The 24,862-nt window shown below is 37.9% G+C and overlaps 1 protein-coding gene across 8 annotated transcripts in view; it reads left to right on the top strand.

Moving 5' to 3' along the window:
• Nucleotides 1-24,862, top strand: part of CNKSR2 (connector enhancer of kinase suppressor of Ras 2) — a 216,295-nt gene that overhangs the window by 74,061 nt on the left and 117,372 nt on the right. For 7 of the 8 annotated variants that reach the window (XM_074605046.1, XM_074605038.1, XM_074605100.1 and 4 more), the window contains exons 5-8: nt 1,963-2,004; nt 13,100-13,219; nt 19,896-19,955; nt 24,771-24,839. In XM_074605046.1, coding sequence (XP_074461147.1) covers nt 1,963-2,004; nt 13,100-13,219; nt 19,896-19,955; nt 24,771-24,839 — 291 coding nt within the window. The remainder of the gene's footprint in view (nt 1-1,962; nt 2,005-13,099; nt 13,220-19,895; nt 19,956-24,770; nt 24,840-24,862) is intronic. The other variant, XM_074605056.1, reaches the window with a different exon arrangement.

Here is a 24,862-nt window from a genome sequence, read left to right as displayed (position 1 = left end):
TCCTTTGTGTATGGAAAAAGTATATTTGGGAATTGTTTTTTTTACCTGAGCGTTGCATTTGCTCTCCTCCAGTTTTTCTGTCTTTTATGGTTTACTGAACTGTTAATTCTTCTCTTGCCTGAATATGAAGATGTAGCATCAACAATCAGCTATCCGCTGTATGATGAACTCATTTAGCAATTCCTCTTCCCAGACCCTGGATTTGTAGGGAATTGTGTGATGAGGAGAGAATTTGAGGGTGAGGCCACCTGCCCCTGTGCATAGACTGGATGCCTGGGAAGTTTTCCACTTGCTTTACTGTCTTTTCTAGATTCAGAAATATTTTATTTGTTATATATATGCTCTTGGTTTGTTAGAAATAAGCATATTTCTTTAGCTTCCTTCATGATTGTGTGGAAGAGTTTCATTTCAAGGATGTAGGAGTGTTTCTCTGTTATTCGCTAGTTTCTTGGTTGTAATAAACATCTACAACATTTAAGAACCCAGAATCCTTCTTCCCTTAGTAGTGAGACTTTTCAAATAGTATCCTCTTTAAGTTGAATGTTTAAACTTATAGTAAAATCTTCCTCTTACCAATGAAATAATTATGTCTGCTTAAAAGCACTTTTTTTTCCAGTATAAATGTTGCAATCCTTTCCTACTATTTTTGCGAAATGATTCATAAGAAACCATGCAGAACATAAATGTATCCAGATTGAAAATGTTACGTGCCCTCCCACATACAACAATGAAATGTGTGTTTTGCTACTAAGATTGCAAATACTTCATTGATGTCTGCATATAATTAAACGTGTTAGATTTTCTTTCCGGCTGTACTTACTGGCGAATGTTTCCTGAATGCCAACAGCTGTTACTAGGAAAATACTCCCTGATCAACCTGCTGCTTCTGCATAGGTTGCTTTGTATAAAGCTTAAGCACACGTTGGCTTTTCTTGCCTGAGTAACACTAGAAGCGTTCCATGGATTCAAAGTTCATTTTTAAAAAACGGTTGCATATAACAAAATTGTTTTTCTAACAGGATAAACTGATTTAAGTGAGACTTAAAACACGAAAATTTAGTCACGTTTGTAATGTGGGTTATGAGGTAGGATAGAAAGCATCTGTTCTAAACAGAGCTAGCACTAATTACCATAAAGCTACAGCATCTGATGAACTTAGAAAGGAGCGGTTCTTTCACCGATGTTGACTGTATTTTGGGCACTCTCTGCGCTACTAATTCCACTTCTCTGTATCCACTGAGATTTTGGCCTGTCAGAAAAACTTTCACAGCCCCCAGCCTCCCCTCTGTCAGTCGTGCTTATAGAAACTGCCTCGCATGCTATATAAGTTGACAACAAAGTGCATGCGGTCCCCAGCAGGCTGTATGTAATACGATGGTCCAACTCAAGTTCCCCGTGCATTTTGTATTCCGCATTTCTCTTCCTTCCCATTTCACGGAATGTTATAAACAACCAGTGGTTCCCTTTTCTTCCTCATCCCAGGGTTTTCCTTCTCTTCTTTGGCAGGGTGTGCAAACACGTTTGGCTCATCAGGGATTGTTCAGCTTAGTTTTCTTTCTTAGTTACTTAAGACTATTGCTGGTACCTCTGTTTTTCAGTGTTACCACTTAAAGGGCGTCATTTTTGTGCATGGTCAGGGACTGCTGGGTGAAGCCGCTTGCCTGGCACACATGTGACTCGCTGGTGTGTGCCAAAAGGGTGTCAAGAGGAGGAAGATCATCCTCTGTCTCAAGGAAGGAAGCAGCAAGAACTAGTGAATACATATAAACATCTACCAGTATTTGCTTTCTGTGGTGGTTTTGCGCTGTGATTACATGAATCTTTCCATTCTGGTTGAGACTTTGAAAGCTTTTGTTTTAGCCTAAAGACTTTTCAATTGAGTTTAATTCTTTTTAAGGGTAAATCTAGGAAGGGTGAATGACTGGACCAATTTAACCTGCCTCTTCTGCTTTACTTTTTCAGGATTGCACAGTATATGAAACAGAGAATAAAATTCTTCACGTGGTGAGTAGTGTTTGGATTTCTTAATAAATATGTTTGTATAGACTACACAGAATTACAGATCTGTGTGTTTTGTGCTTTTTCTGTGCAGTGCCAATGTGATATTGAACTAGTCGGGGTATGACTGAGTGAATGTATGCAATGTATGCGTGAGTAGGCAATCCTGTTAGGGAAGCTAAACTTGGCATATGAGAAGCCAGGAACTTTGCAAGGGCTTGTGTTTCTCTGACTCAGGCCCATCTGTTATTTGTAAACCATGGTCAGAAGAGTGATTTCAAAAAATGTCACTTTTTTGGAGAGAGCTGGTTGCTAGGCTTCTAGGAAATGATATATGTTTATTTTAGTGATATAGCTTAATTTATACAGCTTTATTCCTCATAGGAACACGGTGCAAGCCTAGTGATAGGAAAATTAGTGCAATTCTTTCCTTTTGAATTCTCAGCATAAATACAACAGTCTGTTCCCAGAATCTGTAGTGCTGTTGATAATAAATAAAGCAGATGAAAGTCATCAGGGCATCAGAACACAGGATGAGTTTGAAAGGCCGATACTTTGGTGGATGGGGAGTCAAAAGCTTGAGTAAATTTTGTCTGAAAACTGCACCTAAGTTTTAGATCTTAAATTGTGTTTCATGTTGTGGCTGTAGTTTAGTGAATATTAAGTTAACTCAGAGCTTGTTTCTAAAAGTTAGATATGAAGATGTTCTTCCTAAGAGTGAGTAATGAATTGGTTTAATTTATTCACTGTATTTTACGTTTAGGTAGGTTTTGATATCTTGCTTTTCTTATTACTGGAACTTTAGCAAGAAAATACTGCATTTCTTTATTTTAAAAGGTGAGCTTCCCAGTAAATTTTTGCTATACTGCTATAATTTTTTTTTCCAGTGCTCCCATATCAAATGCTTGGCAAGCTGAATTCTATAAGCTTTTGATGCTTTGATTTCACAGGAATAAAACGTCTCCTTGTATTTTTGCGTTTCACTGACACTTTTCCCCTGTGGGACACAAAGAATTAGCAATTTTAGTGAGGCTGACATCATCATCTTTGCTAGGCTGAACTCTGCAAGTATTTAAGTAATGAAGTTTTTAATTGCATAATCTTGGCAAAAGTTGAAGTGCTACGAGTTTGAAATCATTATATATAGCTTGGTTTTCAATATATGATTGTTTTCTGCTTTAAGAGCCAAGAGCTCTGACATCTGCTATATACAGTATGTATCTTTTACAAATTAGCAAAAAAAAGATTGTAAAGGGAGCTGTCAGTGTTAGAGCTGATGAGGCACCAGTTAATATAGTCTTCAACAGAAAATTTTGACGAAACTGAGAGGGATTCATTTAAGATATGTGAGTGCACAAATTTGAGACGGGTTTCAAAAGTTATATTATCTTACATCGTTCAGACTCACGTAGGCTTATTTCTTTAATCCACAGTAACTTCATTGTGGTGACAGGTGGACATATGTATTATTGTGGAGAGCTTAATTAGCTTCTAGGATTAGTGCTCAAGCTTGCAAGGAAACATGAACAGTGTGTTGGATGTTTTACTGAAGCCCAGGATTAAAAATGACTATATGTATTACACGTAACTTGGATCACTTCTGACCATGTTGCATTTCAGCTGGTGGATGGGATTTCATGGGGCAAAACCTGACCAAAAGCAATCGAGGAAAGACATAAATCTGTGATTGAATAATTAAAAGATGGGATTTGAAATCATATTTTGAACTTGAAAAGGAGTATTTTACACGTGCAGCTGAAAAGGTTGATGATAGAACTGGAATTGAAAGCTGTCACAGCTCCCTCTAACCCCGCTCCTTGGAAGACAGAAAAAGGTGTTGTGGTTTTAGCCCGTTAGACTATCTGCAGAAGAGCAATCTAACAGGTAGATTTAAAAAAGAGGGGGAAAGCCTACTGATGTCAAGATCTTGAGAGAGCGCATGGTACTTTTATGTCGATGTCAAAGAAGAGAGGATATTGGATACCTTATGAGATAACAGTGTTTGAAGGTGTGAGTACAAACTAGATTAAAGATGTTCTAGATTAAGAATTTAAATCTCCTATTATAGACTGTGCATTCAGTAAATTTAGAGGTTAATATTAAAAAAAAGCTTCTTTGATATATAAAGAACAGTAGTAAATTTTGGTAAAGGCATAGAAAGAGTCATGAATGAGAAATGCTGGGAGAATCAGGGAAGTGTGGTCAGGCACTGGAACAGCCTGCCCAGGGAGGTGGTTGAGTCACCATCCCTAGAGGTATTTCAGAAACGTCTAGATGTGGCACTTCAGGGCATGCTCTAGTGGCAGAGATTGTAGGTTGTTTGGTTGGACTTGATGATCTCAAAGGTTCTTTACAACCATGAAGATTCTATGATTCTGTGAAAGATTGGGAGGAGAAGACATGTACACAGATATTACAGAGACAAAAAGTAGATTCTCTCTTCTTAAATTCAAAGACCAAGCTATTGAAGTCCATTTTTTGAGTATATTTCCCATCTGCAAACCGTGCAAATTCCTGGAGGTAACAGAGATGGTGTCTGGCCAGCATCACATCCAGCTGCCTTTGAATAATCAGATACTGATATATAGCTGTGTTCACTGGGATGACTTGGAGAGGAAATTGAATTCAAAACCGTGGGCTCGTTCTGTATGATTTCACATACCACGTTCTCTTCACGGCACAAGGAAACAAGATTCCTCACAGAAGTGAAAGGCATTGACTTACAACTAATGAGCAATTCATGCAATTAGCCTAAGGAAATCCTTGTTGCGCAATATTGTTCTCACTAAGGGTTGAAGTCAAATTTTAAGAGAGCTTTACATAAGTAAAAAAGAACCACAGCTACAGAAATGAAAATTATTTGTAGGACAGTTTTGTACTCTTATTCTTTAGGACACCAAGAAATTTGCCACCTAAGGGGCAGATCATTGGATGAAAGTAGCTGCTTTTTGTCCGCGTTACACCTATTGGTGGTCCAGTGCTTTACTTCAGGTTGAACCTATGTCCTGGGTTGAACACCTCCATTGTTCACATGGCTCAAAGTGTTATTTTGGACTTGTGTGCCGTGGTGCAGGAGCTGGAGCTCTGTAAGCGCACATCTCCTGTGGGGATGTTGTGCCATTCCCCCAGGAGCGACCCTATTTTGTGCCAAATCAGGGGCAGGAGGGTGTGTGGGCACAGGCTGGGGATCTGAGTCCACTCTGCTGCTATTGAAGTGCATTCATGGTTTCCTCCAAAGTTAAGCCATCACTGAGTCATCACGCTCTCCTCTAAAGCACGGTGGAGTAGACAACATCCCTCGCCAAAGGCAAAATCCTCAATTAAATGACCTTTGGTGTGCTTTAATCACGTAGGGCTAAAAAATGGTTAACATGATCATATTCTAATGACAGTCATTTCTTTTGAAAAGCAAATGAATGCCCTCTTTCTTTGAGGTGGCAGTGTGGGTGTTCCTGTGGAGAGACTGCTGAATCACCTTGCACATAGATAGTATGTTTTAACGTCAGTAAACTTATTCAGATGTTAGCTTTTTAGATATCACTGATACATTTAAGAAATGGTATTCTGTGGAGACAGAACTGTGTAACTTCAGCTTATATTCAAGAAAGAAATATTTTTGTTTACTCCAAGCAATTCAAGTTGCAAATGCTATATAAAAGCATTTTGATTGTCACTCACAATATTTGGTCGAGTAGTAAACTAATCTGTGTCAACTAAACATATAAAATGCATTTAAAGGAAAAAGGTCATACGGAAAACTGATGACGTTTTAAGACGAAATTACCTGCTTCAACTTGTTTATTTCTTCTAAATGGAGTTGCGAAGTGTGTCTAGGAAAAAATGTCTCTTCTATAGTTTTCTGCCCTAGAATTGCAGGTGTGTCGAAAGAATTATTTTAAAGGCAACTATATTCTTAAAGGGTTTTTTTTGCTGTGAGTTTGTTCACAGAAACACTTGGCTTCTATGGAATAAGAAGCATAAAACCACACAGGAATAATGTGTTGGTTTTTGCTCATTAAAATGTTGATGCTCCTGAAATATTCATGAATACAGAGAAATGCTTCGTCTTTCTGCCACTTCATTTCTCAGTATGTTTTTTCATGGTTACCTTTTGCTCAGTAAACGATGTAATAAATAAATAATGAAATAATAATAATTGTAATAATCTGCTAATATAAACAGAGAGTAAATATCAACAGAAAATAATACCAACAGAAGTAGATGGCAATAGAAAATGTTAACTTAAGAAGAACAGGTTCTACAGTGGGCCTAAATATAGAAGGATATGCCATGGGTGTGGTGTTTGCTTCAAAATTGGAAATTAGTGTGCTCTTGCTAGTTTATAATTACAATCTTCATATTGAGTTAACTTGAGATGATAAAGTGTATGGAAAACTGCTCAGCTTAAAAGGGTATCAGTTCTGCTTATTTTGGGGAGTTTTAAGTTAATCATTACAAAAGTCTGAATGGAGCTTTAAAATACTTGAAGAATAATTCATTGATTCCATCCAGCTGTTCGAGGCTGTATATGATGGAAATATCTAGTTCAGATTAATCCATGTGAAGCAGTAGAGTATTAAAGTGAGAGCAAAGCAAGAAGGACTAATTATAGAAAGTGGAAGCCAGGCTCCAGTCAGATTAATAATATGCTTTAACTGAATTTTCTTTTTAGTTTAATTCTATAAAAAACTATAATGTTTTCCTAAGGAATTTCACTTTCTTAAAATTATACTGCTTTTACTGCCAAAAAAAAAAAGTTTTATTGAGTTGGAAAACTGTAGAAAGTAGAACCGCAGAGTGAAATTAATATTCAGAAGTTTTTGAAAAACAAATGAGCTATTTAAATTTAAAAAGAGTTATTACATTGAAAAAAGAAAAGACCAAGTAATGGATCAGAACGTTCTCTTTTTGCTAAGACCCTTGCAGAAACCACGGTGGTGATAATTCCCTCCTGCCCACTGTATTTGAATATTTGTTATAGACCTATAATAGACTAAAAAATGCATTGTCAAAGGTATCATTTTGCTAATCTTATTAAAGAAAAAAAGGAAAAAGTAACCACCTGCTTCCTTTCAGGAGTCTATACTTTGCAAATTGGTCCCAGAAAATTTCACTCTAATAAAGCCTCTCTTTTTGCATCCAAAATAAGATTTAGTTCACTGTTTAAACTTCATGTATATACAAATTCAAGTCCAGACCCAGTTGCTTCTAAGAATGGCAGAATTACTGATGTATTCCCTACAGTACAAGAAAAGTTTTGGACGAAAAGTAATTATTAATAGTTATTTGGTTTGGCTTAAGCTAACTACTTAGACTTCATCCTGAATACTTGCGTAGTAAGTTGCTTTGTCTCGGTCAGTTTTAACTAACTCAGGTTTTTTTTTACAGATTAAATTTAAAGTTGCCAAGACATTTTTATTTTTTTCTTTTAGCCCTGAATGTCTGTGTGTCTTATTGGCATCCTGCCCCTCATTCAAATGACATAGGTGAGGGTGTTGATGGGGGAGGCTGGTGTTTTTCTCGCCCTCAGCCCTGGAAAATGTGTTTAAACCAGGATGCTTCAGTATTGCAGACAATTGGCAAGATAGATTTAAGCTTGGTCACTAGCCTGGGTAAAATTAAGGACAGGAACAAACACAAGTCTGTTTGCTTGACCAGAAATGCTTTGTGACCCTAGAGCTGCCTGAATTGAACGGATAATGGATGAACAGTTTGAGGAAAGGCCATGGCTTGTGGAGGCTTCTGAATCTACCTGTGGCCCAAAGTACTTCCACTCTGCTGCAGAAGACAGACATTTTCCCAGCACAAATCGAAGCAGCCACAGGGGATCAGAACAGATGCAAATCTAATTTAGGCCCTCATCCCCCTGGCTGAAAGAAGGAGCAATTGAGGAAAATCTATTGCTTCAATCTGCAATTATAAGTTTGTCACTGAATAGAGAGGAGAATTTATTACTAAAGTGCAGTGATGAGTTACTGCAAAAAAGAGCTGAAGTCGTCGCTGTAAGGCTTGTAGTGAGAACAGGGACTGTGTGACAAAGGAGAAAATGTAATCATCTGTTGATTTGCCTCTGTTAATCTTTTGTAACTCGCTTTTTTTTTTTGGCCTGGCCAAATCCTTTTCCTTTGTTGAGATACCTTGCACGCGGAAAGCTGAGTGTAGCCTGAGAAAGGCTGGGCGTTTTTAATGCCTGCTGACTTTTGTAGGAGCAATTGGATGCTCATCCTCTGTGTCTTCCTGTAGCTGGTACCGCATTGCAGCGGGGAATCGAGAGTTACAAAAGAAAAAGGATCCCCATCTTGTTAAGAATGTTTTCGTAAACAGAAATTTAGTTTTACAAAGTAACAAAAGGTAACTACCATTTGAGAGAAAAAGTGAGTTGTACTGCCATCTGATTTTAGTGAAACTGAAATACACGTTTATGATACAGCTTGTGCTGAAAAATAATGTGTTCATCAGTTGTTAGGAACAAATTAGTAGCAAAAGTGCACTGTTTGTGTGCTTTTCTTCCACTCAAATTAATTGAGTAGCCTACACGCCAAATATTTTGTCAGTCCATTACTTTCCATCTAATAGAATAATAATTTTAAAACTTTTTATCAATAAATAATAATTTAAAAATGTATTAATAAACCCCCCTGTATTTCTCACACCTACATAATTTGTCAAATTGGCTTTCCGTCTGCTAAGGTGAAAGCTCCAGTGAAGTCTGGGGAGCTTTGGGAAAATTTAGTCAAGCTAGAAGTAAAGTAGCATTGAACATAACTTTAGATTTAGGCAGGGTTGTTGCTTGAATGAATATGGAATGAACCTGATGATCCCCAGTATGAACTGTTTAGGAGGAGGAGCATAGAGAAGTCAAAAGTGGTTTACTTTGGAACTTTCTAAGTAGAATACCATGTTGCCTCCATTAAATTAACACTGTTCCTGTGCCACGTGGCAGCATCTTTGCCATGGGAGGTGCTGATCCACTGAATAGGTCCAAGGTCTTTTTCCATAAAGAGGCCTAATGGGGAGGAAGCACGCTCCTGGTGAAAAGGCTGTTTTGTCTGTATGCTGATTTATGCTGCTTGGTATATTAGAAAGTCTTGGACAATTAAGTCAACAGCATCAATCTGTGCAGGAACTGGATGGTAACTGCATTCAGAGCCACTGGTTAAACTCTGTTGTAAACCAAAACGGCTGTAACCTATGAACGTGTCCCAGAGCCATCCAAGCTCCAATATGTTCCTGGGGCTGAATTTCCCTCCTCCTCCTTTTCCTGTCCTCCACAGACACAGACACAGACACACACACAAGTAAACAGCCCACAAACCATGAATGAGATTTTTCAGAGAGTAAAGGCAGGTATTTTGCATGTGTCAGCCTCTGGCCATGTTTCCAGTGAGAGCCCATGTACCCTGTCTCTAAGCGGGGAGAGGATGCCTGCAGTGTAAGGCTGGGTCCTTTGCTGTCCTGGCTCTGGGCAAGCTCAGAGTTCATGAAAAGTTGCCTTTCATACAAGCCCAATAGACTCTTGGTCCTACTTCCAGCCCAACTCTTTAGCCAAGATTTATTATAATTTAACCGAGATTATTTAACTGTATAACAGTTAAGGGAAGCTTGTAAGATTCTATAAATATTCCAACACAAACAGGCTCCTTATATTTTCAGAAGAAAACTAAAGGAGTTGTTAGATATTTTGTTGTAGTGGCTGAAAGTTTTGGATGGTTGGGCAGAACCCAGGCCCCTCTTCGAAAAAAACCTTCTTTTTGTTCACAAGGTCTGGAACAAGAAAACCAAAATAAAATGGCATAGTATTCTGAAATTAGATGAGCGGTTCAATTAAAAACAAATTAGCTAATCATTCCTTGGAAGTCCAGGCACCATGAATATGCTAGTTTGCTGTGCGATAGTATTGAGTCTTAAATACAAAATCCTCCTGCAGCAAACATCCTTTCCCCTCCAAAGGAAAGGGTAGTTCTCACAAGCAAAGCAAAACATGTTTTAACGAAATGAGTTTGCTGGACAGAACTATTTAGTAATTACTAAGCAAACGATCTAGTGATTAGGTCTTATTATCTGGGGTGACTGTTTCTTGAGAAATTCTCTTTAGGGGTGCAGTTAGTTCATGGCATGTTGTCTTACTGAATCATTCAGGTCTGCGACTGCTCTATTAGAAGAAAAAGAGCTAATTCGGTTGGTCAGAAACTGGCAGAAGTAATTCACGAACTTTTGTTTTCACTTTTCTGTACCTTCTGTTTTCTTTTGCTGTTTGCAGTCACCTCTGATACTACTATATGGTAATAAACCTGATAACTTTTAATGGAGCTTTAAAAGATCTCTGTCTTCATCTTTTGTCTTCACCCTGGTGAGATCTGGGTACTCATGAAGTGGAAAAGATTTCATAATAATGCAGCAGAGTTTTGCCCCTAAATATCATTTTTCTATGAAGACAGTTATGTATGCATCCCCACATGTTGAATGAGTGTTTACATTTTGGAAAGGTCATAGGATTTGAAGCCTTAATCCGAAAGAGCATCCTCTAATCGTAGAGTCTTCTCTAGGGACTTTGCTGCGGCTCATTTATTGTGCTTAGAATGGGCATGATATTGTGCTGTTGGACGGCAGTGTGAATATCTAAGATGGAAAGAAAGCCGCAAGACCTGAAAGACAGTAATCTTTTAGAAATGCATAGAAGCATATGGCATATTTTTTTGTCATGGTAACTTGGTGATTTTGGCATACAGTATTCCCAGAGCTCCTCTTGGGGAATATTCATACCACCTTGTTTTAGGATTGTAACCGATATAATCTAACTGGAATGCTGATCTCCATAGGCTTATGGACTGTCTGTACCCCTCTCACGGAGAGGCAGAGGGAGCGCAGCTGCTTCAGGGAGCTATTTAATGCATCTCAGCTTAGGCTTCTGTTCCATGCCACATCCTGGAGTTGCCTCACTCCTCTCCTTTCCCCATCATCTGCCAAGGACTTTTTTTTTAATGAGGAGCCACGTCTGTGAACTTGAAATGGCATACCTTGTGTTAGGTGGTAGGAACGCTCATCTTCTGTGCGTTTTGGCATCTCTCTGCAATGCAACAGCTGGGAATAGGAGAAAAAATTCATGCATTAATTCATTGTAAATAGAACTTTCTCTGAAACTGCAAAGGAGATTAATAGGAAGAATAGGTAGGTGAATAGAAGTCTAAAGATATATGAAAAATTCAATTTTCATCACCAAAGAACGATTTATAATGTAGGTCTCTTCACTTTGCGTGTGGAGAGCTGTGTTCTGTAACTTTCTAAAAGTGATTTTTCAATAACTGTCAGTGCAATTACATGAGACGAAAATACAAATAACATTTCAGCATTGTATTAAAAAAACCCAAAAAACACAGGAAATCTAAGCTTTCATTTTATTATGTAATTTTATATATTTTTTACCTTTTAAAAATGTCATCTCAAAGCAATTTTCATGTATACAAAAAGCCATAAAAACCAGTTTTGCAATAAAGTTTACTTGTTCGCTTTTTCACTTCTTCCTAATTCAGGTAGAGCGCACAGCATTCTTAACCCCATTTTGTATATTTCTTGACTTCCTTTTTTCAGTAATGATTCTACATCATGAAATACAGATAAAGCAGAAGGGTAGGGTGTGTGTGTGTGTCTATGCGTGAAGGTAATATCTGTGGAAGAAGGTTGTGTTGGTAATTTAAATTTTGTTATATGTTCCATTTGATTCTGATTGGTTTATTCATTCTGAAACATTATTTTTCAGTAAAATAAGCCATCTACATACAAGCCTAAACGTCCAACTCTTTATAAATAATCTAAAAATGGGAAAATCCCAGTGTAATGGTCTGTAGCAGGATTAAGATTTCACTGTCACTGGATTCTTTGTTGCTTTCGTCACTTAATTTTTTTTTACTTTCCTTTTTCCATAAGATATTTGTAGTTCGGCATTTGGACTTATAATGAAGATTTGTCAAGAAGCTTATATCCAGTTTTATATTATTTTCCCATAGCATTGTTATAGATTATTTTTTACTTTAAGAAGTATGCTCTGCGATCTTGGAGGAGTGGTTGGTGCAGCAGTTGTGCGCAGTTGTGTCTCAGTCATTTGAGGAGATTGGTTGGCTTTCATCTTTTGAATTTGAGAGCAGTTAAGCTGGTTCTTAATTGGTTTTGAAGGTACCCACACTTTTGGGACCAGAAGAATGTCCTAATCCCTGAGTTTGCTGACAAAATACACATTTGGAAACCTGAACTGAGAAATCGGTTCTAGTTGTTGAAAGGAGACTTCATGGAAAATGTTGAAGCTCTCAAAAATCACTTGCTTACAGAAATGGGAGAGAACGATAGGAAAAAATCTCAGCTTCCGTGCTTCTGAGAAGAGCGTGTTCAGGGAGTGGGAGATGAGTAGATACACAGTACTCGTTTGACAGCCTTTTTAGAAACTTTTTTATTTCTATCTTTCCATGAAGAGGCTGCCAAGGATAACAAGTTTAAGAATTATCCCATCGTGAAGTGGTTATTTATTGTAATCTTCATGCCTGCAATAGTAAATCATGCTTGGCAGCAGTAGAATATGAGAAACTCAGTCCAAAGTCAATTAGCATGTTTTATTGGTACAGTCTAAACTTCAGAGTTAATGGGAGTAACCCATCATCATTAAGAGCCTGATTTTCGTCTGCGCTGAACATCTGCACATTCAACACAAATTAGTGGGGTTTGTGGGGCACTTAATGTCTTTGCAAAAGATGTGGCCGAGAGGGGGGGTGGGAGCTCCCCACACGCTCAAAGGCAGGGCTCCTCACCCTGAGAGCGCGTGGCAGCAGCTCCCGCGGTCCCTTTTTCTCTCTATTCAGATGTATAAAGCATTTGCCTCTTGCTCTTCCCTGGTCTGACGCTGTGTCAGTCCAGGGTCATCACAAAAAAGGGATTTTGTACTGTGCTGCTGACTTGAGGCCTTTCCATGTCCTCCTCCGTTCTCTCTGCCTTGTAGATTCAGCAATGTGATTTAATACGTACTTCAGAAATGCAGTGCTTTAAATTGTAGGTTGATATGCAAACAGTTAGCAATGGTACGCTTATTGTGACTTTTTTTTTTTTTTCCCCCTAGTGTAAAACTCTCTCTGGAGTCTGTGATCACATTATCTCGCTCTCTTCTGATCCGCTGGTTTCCCAGTCTGCTCACCTTGAAGTGATCCAGCTTACAAACATCAAGCCAAGTGAAGGGCTGGTAAGAAGTACGCAGTTAATCAAACCCATCATCCAGGATGAGAAAGCAAATTTTCTAAAATCAGTTGTATATATGGAAAGGAACAGGACATTTTAGGCTTTTTTTTACTTTAAAGTCTGAAAATATTTTGACTTCTCCTGCTAGTTTGGTTTCTCATGCAGCTGGGCCAAGAGGGAAGTATTTTGTAAGGCTGACTGATGTATGCAAAGAGTTTATTGACCGGGGAGAAATGAGCGAGAAGTTCTTGCCATTTATCCCAGCTTCTGAAAAATGGTTCAGGTTGTTCTAGGATTTTGAAGTCTGAAGGGATTTAAATTACTAAGATCAACTCAACCAAGAAGTTTGCGTGGGCTTATGCACAAAACCTGTCAAATTCTGGAATATACTTCATAGTATCTCTGGGATATAAAGCTATTTTATAAGTTATTCAAGGTCTCTACAGCACTGCTGAGAGGTAGCTTATTGTATTTTATTGCAAGAACTCTACATGCTTAATCATGTGCTTGTAAAGGCTCCGTACAGCCATCCCGCATTTGTTGCTCAAGAGTTGATCGTTGATCTTTTGTTTACTCAAGTATCCTACACCCACTGCATGGGAAAAAACCAACACTGATAACAATTACAGCTGTACGACTTTACATCACTAATAATATCTCTTCCCACAATCCTTGGAAGTAGTAGGAGGTGATCAGAATACAGTTAACCATTCCTTGCCTTATGAAATAGCTTTTGCAACTTCTGCCCAAGTTTATTCTTATTCAGTTTGCTTGAATAAGAAGGACTGCCGCTGTACTCTTTGCAGCAGGTTTTTGAAGTTGTTTGGGTGGTGGAGTTCTGGAGAGTATTTCAGTTTGTGGGTGGTTGTTGGGTTTTGGTTTTTGGTTTGGTTTCTTGACAAATTTGGTATACTAAGGTATTTAGAGCCGTTATAGACTACATTAATTTTCCATTCTTTTGGAAAACACAATTAAAATATGAGAAAACCCCCAAACATTTGGATGAGTAACTATTGCCCCGTCCTTTATTTTAGTCTGCTATTTGTTTTCCCTTTCTCCACTGGATTTTTTTTTTTTTTCCCAATCTCTGAATCCATTTCAAACTAGTCCTCCAGGATTTCAGCTTTTCATGGATTCTCTCCTCCCTCTCTTTATCCTGTAATTTTAACTCCTCCACCAGCTCACTGCAGTCGACCTTTTGAAATCCTGTCTTCTACTATAATGAAGAAATAGTCTTCCCCTTTATCTTGATCACCTCTTTTAGAGTTTTGTCCATTTTTATCTGAGCTTTTATTTCTTCTCCTTTATGTCTTGTGACTGTTTTTTTTTCTTTTTCCTCATTTAAGCCTTTGTGTAGGGTGTTGTTAACCCCCAGTGACTGAAAAACGTTGAGTGGTATTTTTGTAAATAAGAATGTGTTTCATGGGTCTGTTCCTGCTGGGTAGCTGATGAGATAGAGAATCTCTTCCCGCTCTGTGCCTCTGTTTTATGCCCTCTGTCTGTCTTGTCTGTTTAAACTGGAAGCTCTTGAGGCAGGCCTTTTTCTTTTAATATGTATTGTGAACAAACTGAACAAGGTCTTGATGCTGATGAGGACTACCATGTCATCGTCATAAAAATAATTATACGTATTTTTTAAAAATGGAAAACACTGACTGCACAGTATACAAGCATTAGAAGGATACAATGCTATTTCGATATGGTCCTATCTCTTTCCCCTTTATCCTTGCCTCTATGCCACTATTCCGTTGCCTCTGTGTTGTGCTGTCTCTTCTAGATTGTGAGCTCTCCAGAGCAGGCACCAAGGACGATATATTTGCGCCTGAAGGATGAATATTGTACCTTTCAGTTTGTTACCGTGCCAATCTTACTAACAGATCATCTTTGTCAAGTTGCTCTTGGTGCTTTATATGAAAGCTTTGCTTTTGGGTTGTTGGACTATTTTTTTTTTGTTTATTTGTTTTTTAAACTAATATCTTTCAATTAACATACAGTAAATGCATATCAGTACTGCCCCGTTGAGTGCTAAGTGTGTCAGTTTAAGAATTGATGGTGGAACTTGGAGTTGTGATATCCTCTGCACATCAGGACCACTTGGATGAATGTGAAGCTCAGTAACTTCTAGACCTTCTTCCAGGATCTGTGCAATGATGGAGGTGGAAAAATGGATTATTGTCAACTTCTTCTTCTTGGACCCACACGACAGTTCTGTGCTGGCTCTACTGATCACTAAATAAAATCTTCTGTAAAGATGGAAAGACTTCAAGCAGAAGGAAAAGGACAAGGATGGCTGCTAACTGGGAAGATTATTTTTTTTTTTTTGTCACGTAGCATAAACAGAATATCTAACATCTCAAATTTAATATCTAAGAAGCTAAAATAGATCAGGGAGAGAAAAAGGAACAGAAAAGAGAAGGAAATAAAAAGTTTGGAAAACAATGCTATTTCCCTAAACTCATATGGTGAATATATGACAGAATTGAGAAAACGGTTGGAGTTTCTATGACTTAAAACAGATTGGAGCGCTATCAGGATGTTTTAATCGGCACACATAGTTCCTTCACTATGTTTGATCTTTCGTTGTGGAAACGTAAGTATCAGTCAGAGGTAAATGTTAATTGTTAGACTCATACCTTAATGCAGAAGGAACAGGTAAATGTGTTACAGGGTTTACAATGTCTTATAGTTATTAAAACTAGGTATCACCTGTCGGAAAAAAGAGACTTAATAACCTGGCAAGCAGAACATTTTGTTAGGGTGTGATGTGGGGAAACTCTTGTCTACTGGGTAAAGCAATGTTATGGGTGGGTTTTGGTATTGCTTTGCTTTTTTTTTTTTTTTTTAAGCTTTTTGTTTTCCACCCCTCTATCCATGGTCTGTTGCCCAGGTGTAGTTGTGTGATGGGCTACATATACGTGGTCTCCAGAGAGTGTTGCAGTGGGAAGAGATACGGCCTGCAGTGGCTGTGAAGTAAGGGTGAAAAGGGAGGAAGTAAGGGTTGTCACCATAGAAAACTATTTTAAAAGTCATAAAATAGATTAATGTCGTCAGCTTTGCAATCACCAGCATGCTCCCATGTGTAATCTCTTTTTTTTTTTTTCCTTCTTTTGAGGACTTGGAAGTTTTTTCATCTATATCAGTAAGCAGAATTTAATTTTGTGTGGTTTTACACTACTGATGTTCTAGAAAGAGACAAAACTGACTAGCTTAGGTAGTATCTTTTGCCAGGAAACAGACTTAAAAATATTACTGCTTGGCTGAAAACAGTGAGTGTTTTTAGCAAAGAAGCAGAATACTGTACACCTTTTGTTAGATATAAAGCGGGTAACCAAGTTTTCCTTGGGAAGTGTTTCTTCAACAGTTTTATTTTATCTTTCTATTTTTTAAATTTTTTTTTTAATAAATATAGAACAGAATATCGGAGAACCGTGGCAAGGGTTAATCTCAAATATCAGTTTTTTCCTGTTCATGTTATCATTTTAATCCTACTCAGTTCAGGTACTGTGATATGTTTTCAAGTTGCAGCTATTCACCTTGCTTGCTAGATTCATAAATGCAAAGGTGAATTCACCAGAACATGAGACTAATTGTTTTGGGTTCCTCTTTGCCTGATGAAGCAAACACAAAATGAGCCTGTCATGTAAAAAATACTTCATAAAATGCAAGTTGTAGATACAGTAGAGTGCAGCAGCTGATTAAAAGTGCACTGCTGACTCCCTGGGTAGAAAGTATTTTCCAGGAGTCCAGTGTACTACTGTTCCTAATATTTCTTCTGAGTTATTTGGTTTGAAATGTTCAAGGAGCTGGGAAAAATTATGAACAGGGTTTTGAGAACTGTTTGGGGTTAAAGAGGCATGTGCGCCTTTGGGGGACTCCGTTAAGATGGTGTCACAGTGAAAGAGTAAAAATTCAGTTATGTGATAAAATGGAGTTACTATCTTCTTTTCGTTTCCATCCAGCATTGTGTGAAATATGTTAAAAGTATATCAGATTCTGTTTTCTTTCTTAAAAAAAAAAAAAGATTGGAAAAAAAAGAAAAAAGGCACAAGGTCTCTTTTCTAACCCTGAACTGAATAATAGTTCACACCAAGATAAAATGTAATGATTGGTTTGAAATCAGACTTCTACCCGTAACTGATCAGGACAATCTCTGATGTATTTAAGCATGAGTTATCTGATCTTTACTCTAGGCATACATTTGTTCTTGATTGCTAGGGTGATTACCTTATGGTTATTTTAATCATATTATCTGAATTATCTTTCCTTTTATTTGACCTAACTGATTCTTGTAAATTCAGAGGGACCATGGCATTATCTTTGGACACCTAAGACGTGTATCTACCATTTTGTTTCGGTACAAATGAACATTACACACACAATAATCTCCCCTGTATTCTTGATCGCTAAAAATATTGTGCAGCCACAAGGAGGCAGAGAGGGGAAAACTTCTAAATGTCTGTGGTATTCTTATTTCAATTCCAGAGCAAACAATATAAGCCATTTCCCGTACTTAAAACAAGTTCACTCAAAATGAGGAGTTGGGGAACGTGGGTGAAAGGTTAACTCATCTTTCTGTTGCAAAATGTTACCTCTCCCCATTTAAAAGCTGCTTTGTAAACAGAATTTTGTTGGCTCTTGCAAAACTAATATGACACGGTACTAGTGTAGCATTTATTAATTTTGCACATGTGGAATAAATATAATCTGGGTATTTTTTGCAACTTCCCTCTTCCATCTCTTTCTTAATGGGTGCAAAATCTTCATCTTAACCTTTAAAGAAAATTCTGCAAAAAATCTTTCTCCTCTTTTGCTTTTTCAAAGTCTTTCAAATCTGTAGAAAAGACTAGATTGGATGTGAATTTCACTCTGCCACGACACCATACTTGGATGACCTTACCAGCCTTCAGAATAATGATTTGCACTAAACTAAACACTGTGTAACCATTAAGTGTGAGACTTTATCCTCAGCTTTCACCTTGATGTTTTAAGTTGAAGGCAGTAACTCGCTGTCAATAAAAACAAAGACGTGACTTTCTTCAGAAATTGCTCAGTGTGACTCATCGTTCCTGTCACCATGAAGTCACCACGATTTCAGCTCTTGCCATGTCGCAAGGTGTATGGTCAGGTCACTGAGATCCAGATCCCAAGAGGGATTTAGGCCCTGGTTTTTGGTGTTTTGAGGGTAGGTATGCGTACCAAATAACGGACATCAACATATCTCAGCCTCCTGTGGGGCTCATTATCCTCTCTGTAAAATGTCTGTATATTAGTGTTTCCCTACCTCACAGGGGTGTTGTGAGGATAAATGTGTAAGAAATTGCCATTCTGTATTTGAGATAACTCAGTTAAGCAGGAAACCACGTGCATGGAGCAAATAAATGGTGAAACTTGCTGAAGGTACATAGAGGAGCTGAAGGTTGAAGGGTGGTGTGAGGGGCTTCTATCTGTGTAGTAACGAGCAGATTCTTGCTTTGTTCTCTTCTATCTGTGGCAGCCCAACGTGACAACTGGATTTGATGACGTTACTGCTATGTATTATACAGAACAAAAACAGAAAATAGAAGTTTAGTTTTGAGCCCCCTCTCCTGAGAAACTCATAAAATTCCTTTTTCTTTTCTTTTCTTTTTTTTTTTTTTTGTACTGAGGATATCATCCATGTTAAGATGGGGGTGTACTTCCTCGTTCCCACTTGTCTGTGAGTTCTGATCCCAAATTAGATTAGTCCAACCTGATACATCTTCTTTACCTTTTTACCATACTTAATCATCAGTGAGTGCACCCTGTTCCTCAGTTGGGAACAGACTTTGTGGCACTTTGATTAAAAGGAGAAAAAGTAGGTTATGAAGAGAATGTTAACTCAAGCTCAATATTTACCTGCTTTCTGTGAACCAGTTGGGGGAAAGGAGATTCCTCAGAAGTTGTTGAATGCTCAGTGTATGCCAATTACCTCTCCTTTTTCCTTCTTTCATTGTCTTAGTGGATGCTGTTAAAATGTTCGAATTATGACTTGATATAAAAACAGATTTGAGACACTGTCTCGGACTACCCACGCAGGAGGTTCTGTCTGTTCATAAGCTATCCCTCCTTTTCCATATTTTTTTGAAAGAAGTGGGATAGTTAACAAAGTTGACATTTAAGTTTTCATCATTGAGTTTTATAGCTGACCTGCTCACTGAGATGAGCGAGTCTATCAGAAAGTCTCAGAGCCATTTTGCAGGCATGCTTCAGAGCATTGGTTACCAGTTTGAAAGTTATGTTTGCAGCATTGCCTACCAGAGACTCCAGATCTTTTAAAGCCTTCTGTAGCTTCTGAAGCAAAATGGAAGCGTTAATCATCCTAAGGCAATTTGTATTTCTGGGTTTTTTTGTAATTGGATGTTGTTTTATTTGTAGTTGAAGGAGTGTGTTGGAAAAACTGGGGACTATGTATGGAGATGACTGTGGTAAAAGTTTTAGTTTGCTGTTGATAATTAGGGACAGAATCATTTGGGCTGTTGTTCTTGAGGTGTATCAAAAAGCACTTTCCTATGCAGAGACAAATTCCTCTTTATAGCATATATTTAAAGTCTACAAATTAAAAAAAAAAAAAAAAAGACTTTTAGAGATATGCAAGTTATGTTTGGATGGTGATGGTTTGTAAAACACTTTAAAAATTCTTTCCCATGATGTCTTTTTCTTAGGGTATGTACATTAAATCAACATATGATGGTCTCCATGTAATTACTGGAACAACAGAAAATGTAAGTATTGTTAATACTGTATGTTCAGGCCTGGAGGCCTTTTGACCTTACCTGTGGGTTGTGCTTTCCCTTTGCTATAGACTACATTTTGCTTGCAAAAGTGTGCTAGTTGGCTGTTGAGGACCAATAGCATGTTGGACGGCAGAAATGCTTGTGCTTGTTCACCTCAGAATTGGAAGAGTTGTTCCCAGTTGAGGACCAGGAGAATCAGTTTTGATTTGTTCTTGCAAGACACCTAAAATGCTGCAGTTGATCAAGATAGGAGCTAGCTGTCTTGGAGTTACCTGGCTCTGTGAATAAAAGATAAATGTCTCTATTATGTATAGGCTGATACGCTGGAATTTGCTGCAGTATTAGACAAACAGCTTTTATATTTTCCATCTATCAAGCTCTATTTTGTAATAAATAAATGCATGGAAATGAGGACATCCCTTCACATTGATGAATAACCATATATTTCTGCATGAACTTCGGAGTAATGCTTATAGAAAGGAACACTTATTACCAGTGTACTAATTCTCACTGATGGTATTAAACAGTAAGCAAAACATAATAGACTTCTTTTCAACTGCCTTTGAAATACAACCTCCTTTCCTTGTACACCATGTTTAGAGAACTGGCTGACTGTTAGGAAGTAAGCAAAACGATGATTTTAGGGGGAAAGGCTTTTATCCAGAATCTTCAATGAACGTGGAACAAGCCACTAAACAACACTGAATTATTCTGTAATGGTTTAGGCAATTCCTTTCACAGATATTGACAGCATTTTCTTAAAATGAAGCTGTCAGAAATGGTTGTTTTATCCTGCTACTGTGTCATACTGTGGCAAGTGCAAACTACCTACATGCTATTTACAGCTGCTGCCTCTGATCTGCAGTGAGGTTCTGTTAACATCTCAATAAAATAGGAATATTATTTTCATCCCTTCATAGGAACTGCAATCTGATAGCCTTTCTTCTTTCTTTTTTCTTCTGCTGTGAGCAGGATCCATGGGTTATATCCAATAGATAATAACTGTTGTAGAACTTCTGTGAATGTCACTTGTCTCAGAATAGGGAAAATGTAAGGAATTTTAACCTTGAAATCAAAATTCTAGGGAGTCAGACCTACAGCTACAGATATTGTCAGTCAAATTAGCAAAAGCAGACAAAACCAAGAGAGCCATACTTGAGCTTAATCTAGAAAACACATGAAAGAAAGAGGATATTTTTTACAGTTGAATTTCTCTCAAATGAAAAAAGGAACCATTTCTCTCCATGACTTACTAATATTGGATTTAATTTCCCAGGGGCAAAGATAAAAATAAAATCTTAATGCATTCCCTCAACACTCCTATCTTTTGTGATTCATGAATATAATTTAAAGCCACATCAGGAAGCTTCGGTCGTGATGACTTTTCTGCTTTTGTTACCAACTCTTTCACTCACTGTAACACCCTGGAGGTGCTCACAGCAGACTGAGAAACTGTAGTCCGCTATCTAGGGAAAAAAACAGTTGTGTGTTAAAGCATTTGTGAAAATGAGTAACGCCTTAAAGAAAGTAAGATGTCTCCTGCTTTTAAACACACAGTTCCCAGCTGCTTCCTTTAACAAAAAAAAAAAAAACACAAAAAAACCCCCCAAAAAAAAGTATGATTCTGATATATGGGAGGAGAAACATCTAAGCAGCATAGCCAGAGCAAAGTCATGATGGTGCAAATGTGATCTGACCTGTTGATGTTGACATGTTTACTGTTCCTGGTGCAATTTAACTTCTAGGAAACAGTAAGAATCCAAATTCTTTTCCTTTTGAACAAAATTTTGTGGCCTTTTTCTTCCCAATTCTGCTCCTCCTAGTGAGTCATTGGCACAATTTTTTTTTTCTGTCTGACGCTTTCCTGAAAGATCACAGGAAAACACTTGCCTTTTTAATAAACACAGTAGCATGGCAGTGCTAGCAGCGTTAATGTAACATAGTATTTTTTTGTAACCCCAGTTCTGCTTTTTGTGTTTGCCATTCGAGGTGTTTGATGTCCAGCTACAAAGCCCATTAGAGTTTGGATCTTGCTGTTCAGCATTAGGAGTCATCTCTCCCAACACATCAGCCCTGCAGTTCAAAGCAGCCGAGCTCTGAAACTCGAACAGTGAGAGAACAGGGTTCCTCACAGGTCACTGCCCCGTAACAGCTTCTCCCTGGTGGTCCTGTAGCATCAGAGCAAGCTGAGCTTTCTGGTTCACGTCTTCTCTCTTCTGTTTGAAAGTGACAATTCTAAAGGGTGTATTGGTCCAGCAAGAGATTACAGCTTTCTTGTGGAGCAGCCCTTTTAGACCGTGTTGGAGAGATTCTTTTCATTCACGAAACAAATGTATTCTTCAAATAAGACCATTTTGTAATTTGGTTTTTCAATAGAAAGGAGTGTTTTCTAAAGTAATAGCATGCGGTGCATCTCCAGCAGGAGCGTATCTTTGAAGGAGGTGCTCCCGGCGTCCCCACTTACTGTGCACTGGTTGAGTTTGCAGGTTGCCCTTAGATCTCAGGGAGGAGAGGCCTTTCAGAAGAAATGATGCCAAAATCTCCACTCTGGACTTGCAAGAAATGTACTCTGGGGGGTCTAAACTTGTCTTTCAAACAGTATGGATATACTGGGGGAATGGGACAAAGACAACATTCAGCCTAAAGGACAAAACTAAATCTATTCTGAAGAATAAATCCCAAGCAGATTCTGAATATCTTGTATGATATGAATGCATGACGCTCAGCGACAGGTACTTCCATCTGTTGTTCAACTCCCCGTTGAACTAAATTACCAGCTAATGAAGATAGAGCTGCAATGTGACACGCGTTGTTCTTCCTAGTAGGACTTCATGAATGGATCTTTTGCTTGATGATCAGCATATACATCGAAAAAAAGAGCGAGCTTATCAATTCTTCTCTGTTTTCCTTAGTGATGATAAAAGATACAATTTCTTTACAGCACGATCTGTATTCTTTACTTAGGAGGAAAAAGTGATAAGGAACAAGAGTTGCAACCTCTTCATAAGACCGCAGCCTTGGGACTCCTTTGTAAACGATTTTTATGTCACCTTGCAGTGTGTTCGAAGCATAATTGCAATGAGTTTTTTTTTAAAGTAGCCTTTTCCAATTTGAAGATTCTCAGACCATATTTACTGGCTTGGCAAACTGCCACACAAAATACCTATTTTATCAAGACTTAAGCTGCAAGTGCTGATGTCAATAGAGGAGAAAGTTTGTAATGTAACAAAGTCCTGTAGAGTTCAAGGGTAATGACACAAGATTCACTTGCATTGAGATTTTGAAAGTCTTAAGTGTAACTACATCTGAGCTAAAATAGCAGTATTACATAGGAGGATTATAAAGATTGTTAGAGGTATGAATGAGTAACTAAGTGTGAGTGGTGAAATGACAGGAAGAAGATAGATCATTAGAACATAATCACCAATGTTAAAATTTTTCCCCAAGTCACTCAGCCAGCACCTTTATTGCTGAAATAGTGCCAAAAAGTCAAGGCTGCTGTTTTTTGTGTCAGTAAAATTACAGTTGTACCAGCCCAGCTTGATTTAGGATGTCCTGAGCAATGTCGCCTAGGACTGAGTCATGGGTGACCCTTCTTTCAGCCTCATGTTTCACTTGGATATCTTCCATTTAAACACTGGCTTTAACTTGGGCCATGATTTATGTGCAGTTGTACTAGAAAGTCATGGCGTAGTTATGGGATGTATATTTTGAGTGGGGATGTAGTACACGGGTTATTACAATTTCAAGTCCACATTTCAGACCTGGAGCATATTCTTTAGATGACCTGTAATCTCACTGGAAAATAAATTTAATTTCATTCCTTTCTGTAAAATTCATAGCAGCTTTTTGGAAACCTACTCCTGAGCAACTTGGTTTTTTTCAAACTGTCAGTCTCACCTTCTACCTTGAAGTTGATTTAGTGCCTTCATAGGCTGGCAGCCACAGTATTGAGAGAAAAATCAAAGCGTTGTCACTCTGTGAAAAGCTGAAGGAACTTAGTTTCCTCTAAACATAGGGGTATTTTGCTCAGAAAACAGTTGGTCTACTGTAAACATAGAAGACAGAAGAAGGAAAGGTTTTGGGGGATGTCGCTTTATGGGAGAGGGTTAGTGTTTTTTGTTGTGTTTTTTTTTGTTTGGATTTTTTCATTGTTGAGTTGTGTTTTTTGAGGCAAAAGCAAAGAACAAAACTACTTTGCTTTTTGAAAGTGTGATCGGTGTAGGATTTTGATGCTGGTTGCATTTCTTTCACCCTAATGATGACCCAGAAGCCAAGTTACTATGTAACTTGTGTGATCTTCCTAGTTGTTACCTAACCTCTCTCCTTGTGTACTCTTTGAAGAACAGTAATTTACTGAAGTTCTCTGCAACGTATTGAAACCTTGTAGGAAAAAAAAAAGCAAGATATGAAATTTGTATAGGAGGAATTTCCAATTAGTCTTGATAGGTTCAAAATTCAGCCAAAGATTGGCTTTCAAGGCTTAAGAGATGTCAGGCAGATTAAAGCACTCTTTTGGTGGAATTAAATTTAAAAAAAAAATCCTTAGGACTTGGATATCCTTTAATAAAGAAATATTCATAGCTTTCTTAACATTTTATTGTATTGTGTACAATGGTACAGATTATTTTTCTTCAGCAACAATGAATTGATTTGTTAAATATTTCTTTCATTCTTTATTTCACAGTAGAATGTAATTATCAATCTAACCTGATTTACATAGCTTAGCAATCATACTGCTGAAAGAGAGATGATGACCAGTAAGAACTGTATTCTTTATCATCTCTTTTATTTTAAATTCAGTCACCTGCAGATCGGTGCAAGAAAATCCATGCTGGGGATGAAGTGATTCAAGTTAACCACCAAACTGTGGTATGTATAACTATATTCTGTGT

This window comes from Larus michahellis, chromosome 1 (genome assembly GCF_964199755.1).
Source record: "Larus michahellis chromosome 1, bLarMic1.1, whole genome shotgun sequence".
Lineage (NCBI taxonomy): Eukaryota > Metazoa > Chordata > Aves > Charadriiformes > Laridae > Larus > Larus michahellis.
The sequence above is the reverse complement of the archived record's forward strand: the minus strand, read 5'-3'. Positions and strand labels throughout refer to the sequence as shown.